Genomic DNA, 12635 nt, shown 5'->3' with positions numbered 1-12635 from the left:
CAATAGAAATAAGCCATTGGGGTGGCAGGTCAGAAAGAGGCTAATGCTGCCTTTGGTGGTAAGAGTCATAGTTTGCTAAAATTCAAGAACACTAATTCTCCCAGATAAACTGTTTTTCTGTACTGACGAGTTCGAGGAGAGGGGTGTTTGTAGTGTCCCAGCCTGAATCCCTGGATGGTCCTGGAATGGGCATGTGATCTATACAGTTGCACAAAACCCTGAGCTCAAAAGGACCCTGAACTGGACTTAATGCTGCGTTGCCACCTTTAAATTCTACATAATATTTAAACAAGGGGCCCTCCACTTTCATTTTGCACTGGGCCTCGCAAATCATCTAGCCAGTCCTGGTCTCAGATCTCCCATGTCTCAAGTCTTTTTTGAAGTCAGGCCCTAGTGCTTAATTGCCACACTACGCTATGGATTGAGATTAGGTGTGAGGAGATAGACAGAACATAGATTCCACAGACTCATAATTTTGCTGGGTTCTCTCACCAAACGCCAGGAAGTATGTAGGTAGATTATTAAGGCTGAGACCTTCTTAATATTAGGGCCGTTGAGCAGCCACAGTGGTTGGTGTGTGGTGCAGTTTTAAAAGTATGTCTCATCTCCTGTAGCAAGTCATTCAGGAAGTGGTGGTGGGGTATCAAACAGCAATCAGGCAGTGGGGGTGGTGGATAGGCAAAGCTGGGGGAACCTGTTATTTGTGCTGCTGGTGTTGTTGGCATGAATACTTTGCTTGCTAGAAAAGGCAAAGGGGTTGCACATGTTTAAGATGAAGATTCTGCCACCTTCAAACACTCCAACTGTGCTTTGAGAGAGGCAACTGCAAAACCATTGCATGCAGTGGAAAGATAGGGAGGCAGAAGGCATAGGTGTAAGTACTTCTACTTATGAGCTGGACAACCTTAACGAGGTCACAAAACCTTTCTTTTTTATTTATTTATTTTTTTTGAGACAAAGTCTTACTCTTTCACTGTCACCCAGGCTGGAGTATAGTGGAATGATCTTGGCTCACTGCAACCTCCGCCTCCTGGGTTCAGGCAGTTCTCCTGCCTCAGCCACCTGAGTAGCTGGGATTATAGGTGCATGCCATCATGGCCAGCTACTTTTTGTAATTTTAGTAAAGACAGGGTTTCACCATGTTGGCCAGGCTGGTCTTGAACTCCTGACCTCAAATGGTCTGCCCACCTCAGCCTCCCAAAATGCTAGGATTACAGGTCACAAAACCTTTCTGAGCCTACGTTTCTTCATCCATAGAATGAAAATAATAACTATGCTATTTGTCCTATTTGGTGAATAGCAAATGATGTAATATGAGTAGAAATGCTTTGCTGATCATCAAGGCAAAATAAATGTTAGTTATTTCTGGAGTTGATAATGATATCTTAACATTCATCATATGTTCTTTATCATCACTTTAACAATTGGTACCTGCCCTTTGGGCCTGCCCTAGGCCATCGTTATGATGGTCTTCGTGATGCCAGGGCCATACTGGAGCATATATCAACAGCCATTTTTAAGGGCTAATTCAAGTAAAGCCTGGGGGGACAGTTTTAGGTACCCTGGATAGACTTTATTCTGCTCTTAGAAGACTTTAAGATTTAAAAGAAAGAATGTCCATATCAATCAATCCCAATATTTATTTTTCTAGGTGCTAAGGGGACTCTAACATTATGTTATCACTGGAAATGACCTTACTAAAATCTAATTTCAGAGATAACTTATGGCACAAAAACATCTTGAGGACTTACCATGAAATGCACTATGCTAGTCTATGGCAAAGACAGATTCTCTGCCTTTTTGGGGGAATTTGATACCTGGTTAGGGAAATAAGATACACACACACACACACACACACACACACACACACACACACACACACACACAATTCTGCTTTGCAATATGAGATAGTAAAGAATAAATTCAAGTGAATGGTAGAAACAGTGGTTACGATAGGAATTCTAAGAAGGGAGGGATCGCTGAGCTGTAGTGGTTAGGAAAAACATCTCAAAGAAAGTAGAATTTGAGGAGGATTTTGAAGGGTGAATAGAATTCTACTTGATGGAAAGGGAAAGGAAGAGTGTCTCAAGTCCTTGGATCCTGAATAAAAGTTTAGAAACAGAAACTGTGATGTTAGTTGGATGAATATAAATTTGCATATCAGAGTGGACAGAGGTACAGCTGGAGATACAAATTAGGCTTAGATTTGAGACAGCCTTCAGTTTGAGGTCTCCACCAGAGGCAGAGGGGAACTATTAAGGTTTTTGAGGGTGAAGATTAAAATAATGTTTTAGTCATCGTAAGCTAGTAATAATGTGTGGGGAGGAAAACAGGAAAGAGAGGCTGCATCAGAGAGGCCATTTAGGGAATACTGTAGTCTGCTGGGCATGAACCAGGGGACGATAACGGGAATGGAAAGGAAGGGCTGGATTTGACGATAACACAGAGAAAGGCAAGAAATAAAGAGGCATCTGCTAGAATTCAATTGTTCATCAATATATTTTGAGTTTCTATTTTATGTCATTGAAAAACTCATAAAGTTTATGATGGAAATAAGTCAAAGGGGGAAGGACAAGTTTAATCTTAGAAATATTAAATTTCAGATGACGGTGGACCCTGTAAGTAAGCTGTTGGAAGGATGGAAGATAAGGAGAGAGAATGGACTTAAAGTATTATTTGGGGCATTGTGGCAGAATCTGCTAGCTGTTTTCCAATATATGTTCCCTCCTTCATTCTTAGTAATAGAATTGTTAAATTTTAGCAGGGCATAGAGCCACCCAGAGTAAAGACTATATTTTCCTGCTTTCTTCTAGCTAACATTGGTCATATGACTAAGTTCGGCCCAACAGAATAAAAATGGAAGTGTTGTATATGACTTCTATGTCTTTAAGAAGAGTGGGGAACCTGGTGTGGTGGCTCACATCTGCAATACCAACACTTTGGGAGGCTGAGGCAGGTGGATCGCTTGAACCCAGGAGTGCAAGACCAGCCTGGGTAAGATGGCAAAACCCTGTCTCTACAAAAAAGTACAAAAATTACCTGGGCATGATGGTGCACATCTGTAGTCCCAGCTGCCCAGGAGGCTGAGGTGAGAGGATCACCTGAGCCCGAGGGGATCAAGGTTGCAGTGAGCCAAGACCACACCACTGCACTCCAGCCTGGGTGACAGAGTGAGACCCTGTCTCAGAAAAAAACCAATAAATAAATACATACATGAGGGAAATTTGCTCTTTTCATCTCTTCCTTGCTTTTGCAGGCCAGAAGTCCATGACAGCTGGATCTTAGACAAACATTCTGTGTCATGAGGAGGAAGCCAAATTCTGAGGATGGCAGAGCAGGAAGATAGAAGTCAGAACCCCAACGACCTTGTGAACTATTCTACCGACTGTGAACTGCCAACTCCGGACTTTTTTACATGAGCAAGAAATAAACTTCTTTCTTGTTTAAGGCATTCTTATTTTAGTGTCTCTGGTACTTACCGTAACACTGAAATCCAACAGGTTTAGAAATCATCCACAGAAATGGAGTGGGTGAAGGAGAGGAGGGTCATTCAGGAAGAGTAAGCCTGAAGTCCGCGACTGAGCCTTGTAAGAGTGCTCACATTTATAGAAGAGGCACCATCAAAAGAAACACAATAGACCAAGCGGTACGAGTGCAAGAGAGGCACCAATAATGAACGATATCACAGAGAGGAGAAGGAGTCTCAAGGAGGAGATTGCCACTGATGTCTAATGATTCAGTGTTCAATGGGATAAAGACTGAAAATGGCCCTGGGTTTGCCCGTTACGAGGTTATTGATGGCCTTTGAGAATATAGTGCAAGTAAGACAACTCGATGGAAGGCCAGAGTCTAGGGGACTGACAGAGTAGGTAGTAAAGTGTGGAGGAAAAACTTGACAGTGAAAGAAGGGTGATGAGATAGGACAGTAGCTAGAGGGTCAGGTAAAACTAATTTATTTTCGTTTTAAAATAGAAGAGACGGGGGGTTGTGGGGGAGGTGCTAGGGAGGGTGAACAGAGAGAGATATCCCCAGTGGGCCTGCTCTAGGTTAGATGCTTCTGCCCATGGCCTCTCTGGATAATTATCCTCATCTTTGAATCTAGGAATATTTGAACCTAGCTGTGTCATCTTGAGAAAATTATTGAAATTCACTCTTCCTCAGGTGCCTCAGATGATTTTCTCAAGATAACACAGCTAGGTTCAAATATTCCTAGATTCAAAATCTGCACCTTTAGTCTGTATACCTCCTAGCTGGTCTCTCTTGGATAATTATTAAATGCAATTACAAATGCCTGGCACATATAAATGGTAGTTGCTATTATTTTGGTGAATGTAAAAATTGGGAGGAAATGTTACTATAAGGAACACCACAGGGAGTCAAGAAGAGATTGACGAAGGGGATCAAGTGTTTGCTAAGTACCCTTGGGAGCCCAGTGAAGAAGCAGTAACCCACATTTACAACCTTTTCCAGTGTAATTTTGTGACCTTCCTATGCCAGAACACAAATGGGAAAGGTAGGAGAAAGGCCATACCTCCAGAGGAGAAGCAAAGGCAAGAAAAGGCTGAAACCCTGGGGTGAAGGGTTAGATGGAAAAACCTGTTCACTGTGACTCTTAGGTAGCTATGGCAGAGAGGGAGCCCAGGACCCAGGGGACAGGATGACCAGTGTTGAAAGAGAGCACTGAGGACTGGTTGCTCACTGGAGGTTGACTTCCCCTCCTGGATTGGGCTGGGGCACCCTTCCCAATGCAATACACCTTTCTGTGTCTAAGATGATAACCCTGTTTGCCTGGATGATCCTAGTTGTATGGATGGATTTTACAAATGTACATTTCATGGTTAGGTAGCTCAAAGCCACTGACTAGAAGAAGACAACAGGGATCGTGAGAAAAAGAAGAATATTTGAAACAACAACAACAACAACAACAACAAAGGAAGAATCAGAAACCCATATGAAGTATAAAGATGGATGGGGTATGAGGCCTTTAACTGGTAAGAGGAAAATTCTTCAAGGCTGGGCAAGCAAAACCTACTGAAGTGTTGGGTGGAATCCAAAGTCAAATACGGATAACAATGGAGAAGTCATTTAGACCTAAAACCCCATAGTTCTCCTTAGATTCTATTAAAAATGAACACAGTGTACCTTTGGAGTTTGGGGAGCTCTCTATTCTTCTTTCATAACCTTTACCATCACTACTAGGCTCTGCCTGATCAGCCCCTACTTCTCTCCTACTCCAACCACATCAGCTCCCTCTGTTCTGTAAACAGGCCAAGGGCACTTTGCCTTAGAGCTTTTGCACCATTGTTCTCCTCTTTTCCTACCACACTCTTTTCAGCAGCCCCCTACTTTGTTCAGGTCTCTGTCCCAACATCACCTCATTAGAAAGAGCTTTCCTGGTCACTGTGCCTAAAATAGCAATCCCCATCCCATCATTTTCTCTTGCCTTGCCTTGCTATCCTCTTCATTGTAGTTATCACCACTAAAGCATTGCCTGTGCATATTTATTGATCGTCTCCCAACCTATCCCCTCAATACACTGCTACTATAATGCAATTATCAAGAATGCAAATGTTTGTTTCAATCACTACTGTTCCTCCAATAACTAGTGGATGATTATTAAATGTTTGTTGAAAAAATGAATACCAGCCTGGGTAACACAATGAGATCCCATCTCTATGAAAAATAAAATTAAAAAAAATAGTCAGATGTGGTAATGCATACCTGTAGTCTCAGCTACTTGGGAGGCTGAGACAGGAGGATCACTTGAGTCTGGGAACTCAAGGCTGCCATGAACCATGATTGTGCTACTGCCCTCCAGCCTGGGTGACAGGGCAAGATTCTGTCTTAAAAATTTTTTTCTTTTTTTGCAACTGACTCAATTATCCTTTTCCAACAATAGAAAAACAAGGCAAAAAATCTCAGCAAGAGAAAGAGTGAGGGCAAGAGAGGACTCTTTACTGATCTCTGGGTCTTGATGTGAAAGGTCAAGTATTTAAACTGATTATTAACAAGCAGCAGATGGCTAACTGCAACTTCCTTCTATATTCTATATTGTTTGTGAAGAAAATTTTTTAGATCCACAGAATGGGGACCCACAACATAGTTAGTAAAAGTGTCCTGAACCAGGGATTAGGAAACACATTTGAGTCAAGGGTCTGTTGTGGACTAGCTAAATGACCATGAATGTCACTTACTTGCTAAGTCCGAGGGTTCTAGTTGGTAAAAGAAGTAAAACAGAGCTGTCCTGCCACTTTGAGGAATTATGAGGATTAAATGACACGAGAGTGCTCTCAAGTGTGTGTACTAATGGAGAAGAGTCTAGTGGTTCCAAGGGGAGCCTTGCCTTGTGGAGTCAACTGTGTGGCACAATGAGTTAGTCACTGAGACCTAGGCTGCCTGGGCTAAAATCCTGGCTCTCTCAGGGACTGTCCATGAACCCTAGAGAAAGTCAGTAACCTCTCTGTGCCTCAGTTTCCCTAACTTTAAAATGAAGGTAATATTAGCACATTAGTGAAGGTAATAGTAGCACAATATTTGACCTCATAAAAATATTATGAGGGTTAAATGAGTTGATATTTGTAGACCTCTTAGAATAGTGCCTGGCGTATGCTTGGCACTAGAGGTGTTTGCTATGTAAAACAAATAAATATCTTCAAAGAGACTAAAATAACACCTCAGACAACTATGAAGGGAAATATTAGAGTTAGGGTATTGGGGAGATGTTAAAGTCAGCAAGTAGCTATTAATAAGAATGGAAATGGGGAAGACTGTACTGTTGCTTAACAGACACTTCTACCCCCTTACTTTCTTAGGATCCTCCAGATAAACATTTCTTGTCCTTTTTTTTGTGGCACTAGCTAAACTTCCCTCTCTTCTCCACCCACTGCTTCCTAGAGTCAAAAAGTGGGGGTGGAATATTGCTGAGTATTGTAGGTCTGGGAGAGTGACCAGAGGTAGCTTTAGCATGTGGTACCCAGAAGACAGTCCATTATAACTGTTCACATTGAGTGAAGGGATGTAGAGGGAAAGAGGAAGCACAGGGCTGGGCAGCCAGAAATTTTGTGTCATTCTCCAAAGCAACGGAAAGTCCTTGATCATGAGGTTTTAAGAAAAAGGAACCTACTACCCCCATGCAATAGTACGTGGTTTTCCCCTAGGAGTTTTACTTTATATCACCTTTATTGGGATTTAGGTTTACTTGAATTGGTTCCTTCAAAACACACACACACACACATACACAGATACACAGACACACACACACAGACACACACACACACACAATCTCAAAACAGACATGAGATCAGGGCTCATCCACTGTTCTAACATTGCTGCCCTCTATTAGTGGGTACTTGAACATTGAGTATAACAAAGGAAACACGAGTACCTAGTCAGCTTCACCTATATCAGCCCCCAAATGATTGCTCATACCTCCTTCCAAGTTTCACATAGATGAGCCCAGTGATCTCCAAACTTACAGGTCCATCCCTCTCCTAAGGTCCAACACAAGAAAGGTTTGATTTAGGAATACTTCAGTAGCCTGAATGGCTTGGCACTGACCATCAGGCTCCTGTTGTGAAGGTGCTCCGGCTGCCTTGTTGGACTCCATATTGATCTCCAGGACTGCTTCAGCAGTTGGAGTTGACAAGGTAGGCCTCCACTACCTTCCACTGAAGGCCTGAGTTATTACAGGGGGAACAGCTTCCCACCCTCTGTTTGGAAGCTGGGTATTTGATAACCAGTTTTACCCATATATAATATATTTCCATTTCTATAACTGGATTTCTGCTTTTGAGCCCTTTCTGAATGTCTATGGTAGTTGTCTGCTTACATCTCATTCTAATACAGAGGTCTTGTCCTTATCTTGAAGACTCCACGATGCAAGGACTTCAGATCAGTGGCAGGTTGTTTTGTCAGCATACTTCCACAGGTATGCTTCCTGTCTCTGAGACCCAGGATGATGGTTGGGGTGCAGTTACCCACAGGGGGTCCACTCATTTCTTGGAATTTTAAGTCTCAACTGCTGAAATGTCCATGACCATGTTCAACATCCAATAGGAAATCAACATCATGTTGATATTGGACTTTCATTTGTTTAAAGAAACTAATTCAAATCACATTTGAATAATATTAAAGTGAATGGTATTTGAAACATGTCTGGAGATGGTTATTTGCTTGGGTATTCTGCCTCACTGCCCTGCCTAAACTTCTGTTATTGGCAAGGACCTGCCAGCAGCTCCTTCCTCCTCTATGGGTGAGTATAGAGAAAGGCACAGTTTCTATCCAAATAATCCTGTCTTGACAGAACTAAATAAATCATCACTCTTTGCTGCCATATTCCCAAATATTAATAGTGGGGAGATAATTTACTCCACTTCAGCATCAAAGTGGGTGGAGGCAGCATGACTCAGAGGTTAAGTCTAACGACTCTGAAGTTTAAATTCTACTTCTTTCACTCTTTGGTTAAATGACCTTTGACTCTCTGTGTATCAATGCTTTCATCTGTATATGCACACATAAACAGTACCTATCTCATAGTGTGTTGTAAGGATTAAACAAAATAATAACTGTAGACTACTTAGAGTAATGCCAAATATGCAGTGATTGCTCCATAAATGGTTATTTATTACTATTACTGATGGGAGACAAGACAGGGAGTTGAAGAAATAGAAATAGGAATGGGGTAGAGAAAAGGAAGACTTAAGAGTGTGAGACAGAATATGTAGAGTGGATGGGCAAGGATTAAAACTGGTGGACTCCTCCATCTCCTACCCTCAGAGTGGGAGTGTCTCCTAGGGTATGTGGAGAGACAGTCAGAGTCATGGTGTTTCCAAAGTCATGATCAGAAAGTTGACATCAGAGCATAAGACTGTGAATTTTGACTCAGAGAAAACTTTTCCAACATGGAACAGTCATAAGTTTGCACACTCAGACTTTCCTTATGTCGGTGATTTCTGAGGGGAAATGGGGATTTCTCCCTGCATCTCTCCACTGCTTCTCAGCCTCTTCAACTGCTCTGCATTCCAGGGAAATGCATAAAGTGTAGACTCCTAAGGCCAATACTGAATGTAAGGGACTACCTCTACCAGTAACAGCAGCAGGAGGAATTCAAGGTATATTTTTATGCTCAGAAAAGTTTTCAGAATAATCCTTAAGAGGCAAACAGATAATTCAGTAAAGGTGGACAGTATGTAAAAAGTACTCAATGGCTTTACTTTTATAAAACAAGCTCCCATTCCCCTTTCATGGATCCTTGATGAAATGAGTATCTCACTCCTAGTTTCCTTTTCCAGAACCCCGATAAACCAACACCTAAGCTCAAACTCCCACCACCTTTTCTCCTGTTTATGTTCCTTGGACAATTCCCTGACAGAGGAGTCCTGCCCAGGATCTCTGTGTGGTAAAGCCATGGCTCTTCCTAATAATGCATGAAAAGCGAGTGTGAAAAACAGCAGCATTAGCTAATATCTGTTAAGCATTTAATATATTTAGGTACTATGCCAAGTGTTATACATGCATTATCATCATTTTGATTCTCAAAACAATTCTACTGTATTAATACCCTCCCCATTTTGAAGCTGAAACAAGAGTCAGAGGAGGAATATAACTTCCTCTAGGTCACAAAACTCATAAGCAATTCACTACTAGCTGATTTGACAACTTTATTTCAGTTTCGGTAGATGAAAGCAGTGTATCCTAGAGCTACCTTTTATTTTAGCAGGTGTTAACCTTTTGAAGAGCATCAAGAATTTGAAAGCAATGAGTGAAGAGGTCAGGTGAAGCTGAAAGAAGGTCCAATGGGATTGGGATTAACCTTGGGATTAGAAAAACCAACGTATATTTCCAGCTCTACCAATTTAGGTAGTGAAATTCCAGGTGAATTTTTTAACTCCTAAATCTTAGTTTATTATTTTTCTTGCATAATGGGATTAATAACATCTATCTTTCCCATCTCAATTGTTTTCATATGGATAACATGAAAATGTAGACATAAACATCATAGAATGTTTTGCAAATTAAGTGGTATCAAATGCTACCTTGTCTAATCTCTCTCTGGAAGATTAAGGACATCCCTAGTACCAACTTTTCCTCACCTACTTGCATTTCAGAGGCTCCAAAAATTTGGTCTGACTAGTGATTACAATCTCCATGAAGTTCAAATTAAAGGAGCCATAGCTTGAAATGGCCAAGGGAACCAGAGAGATCACGGTGCGTTGATTTTACCTTTTTCAGAAAATCCTAATGTACTAGGTCCCCAGGGTTCTAACTCACGCCAGAATTTTGCTAGTGCATTTTCAGGACTGGCAAGAGATACTAGAAGTAGATTTAGAAGTTCCAAACATAGTAAATTTCTGTTAGACAGAGCAGTTGTTTGTATTTAATGAGATAATATGTACAATGACACAGCACTCCCACAACAGTGTTGTTATAATTTCCTTTGTACCAATAACAATCAATATTCATGTTGTTCTTTTAGTTTACTCTTATGCCATAAATGAGAAAAATAGGGTTTTAAATTCAAGTTCTCCAATTCTTTTTTGAGACTATTTGTAAAAAATGGGATAATAATCTCTTCCTCATTTATTTTAGACTTTCTTGAGGATAAAAGCAGAGTAATAGCTCTAACTGTGTTTTGAAAATAAAGGGAGTTTATAGAGATGAAGCTCAACAATGATAATGATGAGTCATCCATCACTCTAACCTGATAGAACAATCAACTATAATTAGGAAAGACATTTTCTCCCTCAAACACCATCACAGTTGAGTGCTAAGAAGAGACTACTTGTAAGTCATTTGAGCTTTTAGATGATCTTTCTTTTGCCAGGCTTTGTGGGTGGGTTTACCAAGTGCTGATTCCTCTGAGAAGGTTTTGCCTCAGACCTTTGAAAACTGAGATCTCCAAAACTAGATAAAACTCAGAAATATAAACTTGAAAGCTGAAAAACACTTAGGTTTGAATTTTAAGTCTCTCCCCAGCCAGTTGGATCCTGTTGAGTACAGTGGATACTGAGAGCCAGGATGTTCTGTTAAATACAGATCAAAAAGACAGTTCAATATCTTCCTTAAGGGCAATTTTTAAAACTTTATGGAAAACCAGGAGGGGATCAGCAAGGGTCAGAACTTACAGGTTTGCAGGCAAAGGAGCAAGATCCATAGGTGGTGCTGAGCCATCTCTCTCAGGGTCTAACCTTCTGCGGAAAAGCACGGCACTGTTCTAGCAGAGTCAGTTTTACTTTTCTTCCTCCTTTTTATCATGACGTTTAAGAAAGGAAGTACAAGTTAACTGATTTAGTTAACATTGGTCTTTGTATTACCGTGCTAGTTTTTTCCAATTTAAAGTGCCTAGCATTAATTATTTATTAAACAAATATTTATTGTGTGCCTACTATGTGCCAGGCACTCTTCTGGGTGTTGGCAATATACAGAGCAACAAAGCAATCGATCACCCTCCTTTCATGGAGTTTATACTCTTTTTTGGAGTAATCAACAACTAAACAAGCAATTCCAACATAACGTAATAAGTGTTGCAACAGGAAAAATACAGGGAACTATGAGAGGAATAGGGGCATCTAACTCAGGCTAAGAAAAGTTGGAGTAGGCTTCCTGAAGAAACTGACAACCAACCTGAGACAGGCTCGAAGAATGAATTACTATTATTAGGTGAATGGTGGTGGGGGATATGGAAGAGGAAAAATGATTTGACGTATGATAGGAGATTAAAAAATTGTAGCAATTAAAATTATATAATTATAGTTATGTAAAATGATCACAAATATATGATTATGTATATAATCAACATGTCATATTATTTAATATAATCAATATTAAGTATTATATTAATAAAAATAATTATATATGGTACCATAATATGTAATTATATAATACATTAATACATAATATAGTATAACTATATATATAATTATGTATAATTCCATGATATCATCATGAAACATTATGATTATGATCACACCTTATTAGGGTCACAAAAAGTGTTTGATAAAAATTAAAGTTGAAAGAGATTTTTAGACTATTGAATCTATTTTGCAGATGGAGAAACTGGCTCAGAAGGAGAGGAAGTGACTTTTCCCTATATCACACAGTGAATTAGTGAACTGAGGTAGAAGCCAGCAAGTGTCACTTGGCAAAGACTGTGGCTCCTGGGCATGAGAGACAGCAGGTGCAGAGGCATGCTTAGGTGGAGTTGAGCTAGATGTAACAGGACTGTTTCTTGTAGAGGGTCTTCATCCTGGTTAACAAGAATACGAGTGATTGTGTAATGTGTGTATGGGAGAGGTTGTCTGGGAATGGTGATAGAAATGAATATTTGTGCCCAGAAGCTAAGCAGTTTGACCCAGCTGTTTTGGGGAGTAATGGGAAGGCTGGGGACACTACCCCTGAGACCTGGAGGATGTGTACAGCTTTTTTTTTGACTGAGATGAGTCCTCGTGCCAGCTAGCTCATTCCTAGGTAACCTGGGCCTATAGAGTCACTCATTAAATAATCCTGGTGATCATTTCCCATATATACTTACATAATACTGCATATAGTTGACCCTTAAACAATGCAAGGGTTTGGAGTGCTGTCCCCTCAAACAGTCGAAAGTCCATGCATAACTTTTGACATCCCTAAACTCAACT

The 12635-nt window shown here is 40.6% G+C and overlaps 1 protein-coding gene and 1 long non-coding RNA gene across 5 annotated transcripts in view; one reads left to right on the top strand and one right to left on the bottom strand.

The window, feature by feature from the left end:
• The window catches only part of LOC107130612 (uncharacterized), a 149219-nt gene extending 145775 nt beyond the window's left edge, over window positions 1-3444 (top strand). The window contains exons 2-3 of the long non-coding RNA XR_001492925.4: window positions 2814-2994; window positions 3257-3444. This is a non-coding gene — a long non-coding RNA (uncharacterized lncRNA). The remainder of the gene's footprint in view (window positions 1-2813; window positions 2995-3256) is intronic.
• The window catches only part of CD84 (CD84 molecule), a 34665-nt gene extending 23456 nt beyond the window's left edge, over window positions 1-11209 (bottom strand). For all 4 annotated transcript variants that reach the window (XR_006700619.3, XM_005541244.5, XM_074039278.1 and 1 more), the window contains exon 1: window positions 11124-11209. Coding sequence is in view for 2 of the 4 variants with exons in the window: in XM_005541244.5 (XP_005541301.3) it covers window positions 11124-11169 (46 nt within the window). In the remaining 2 variants the exon portion in view is untranslated. The remainder of the gene's footprint in view (window positions 1-11123) is intronic.
• Between the last annotated feature and the right edge of the window lie 1426 nt (window positions 11210-12635).

Source organism: Macaca fascicularis, chromosome 1 (genome assembly GCF_037993035.2).
Source record: "Macaca fascicularis isolate 582-1 chromosome 1, T2T-MFA8v1.1".
NCBI lineage: Eukaryota > Metazoa > Chordata > Mammalia > Primates > Cercopithecidae > Macaca > Macaca fascicularis.
This window is presented reverse-complemented; position numbering and strand designations above follow the sequence as displayed.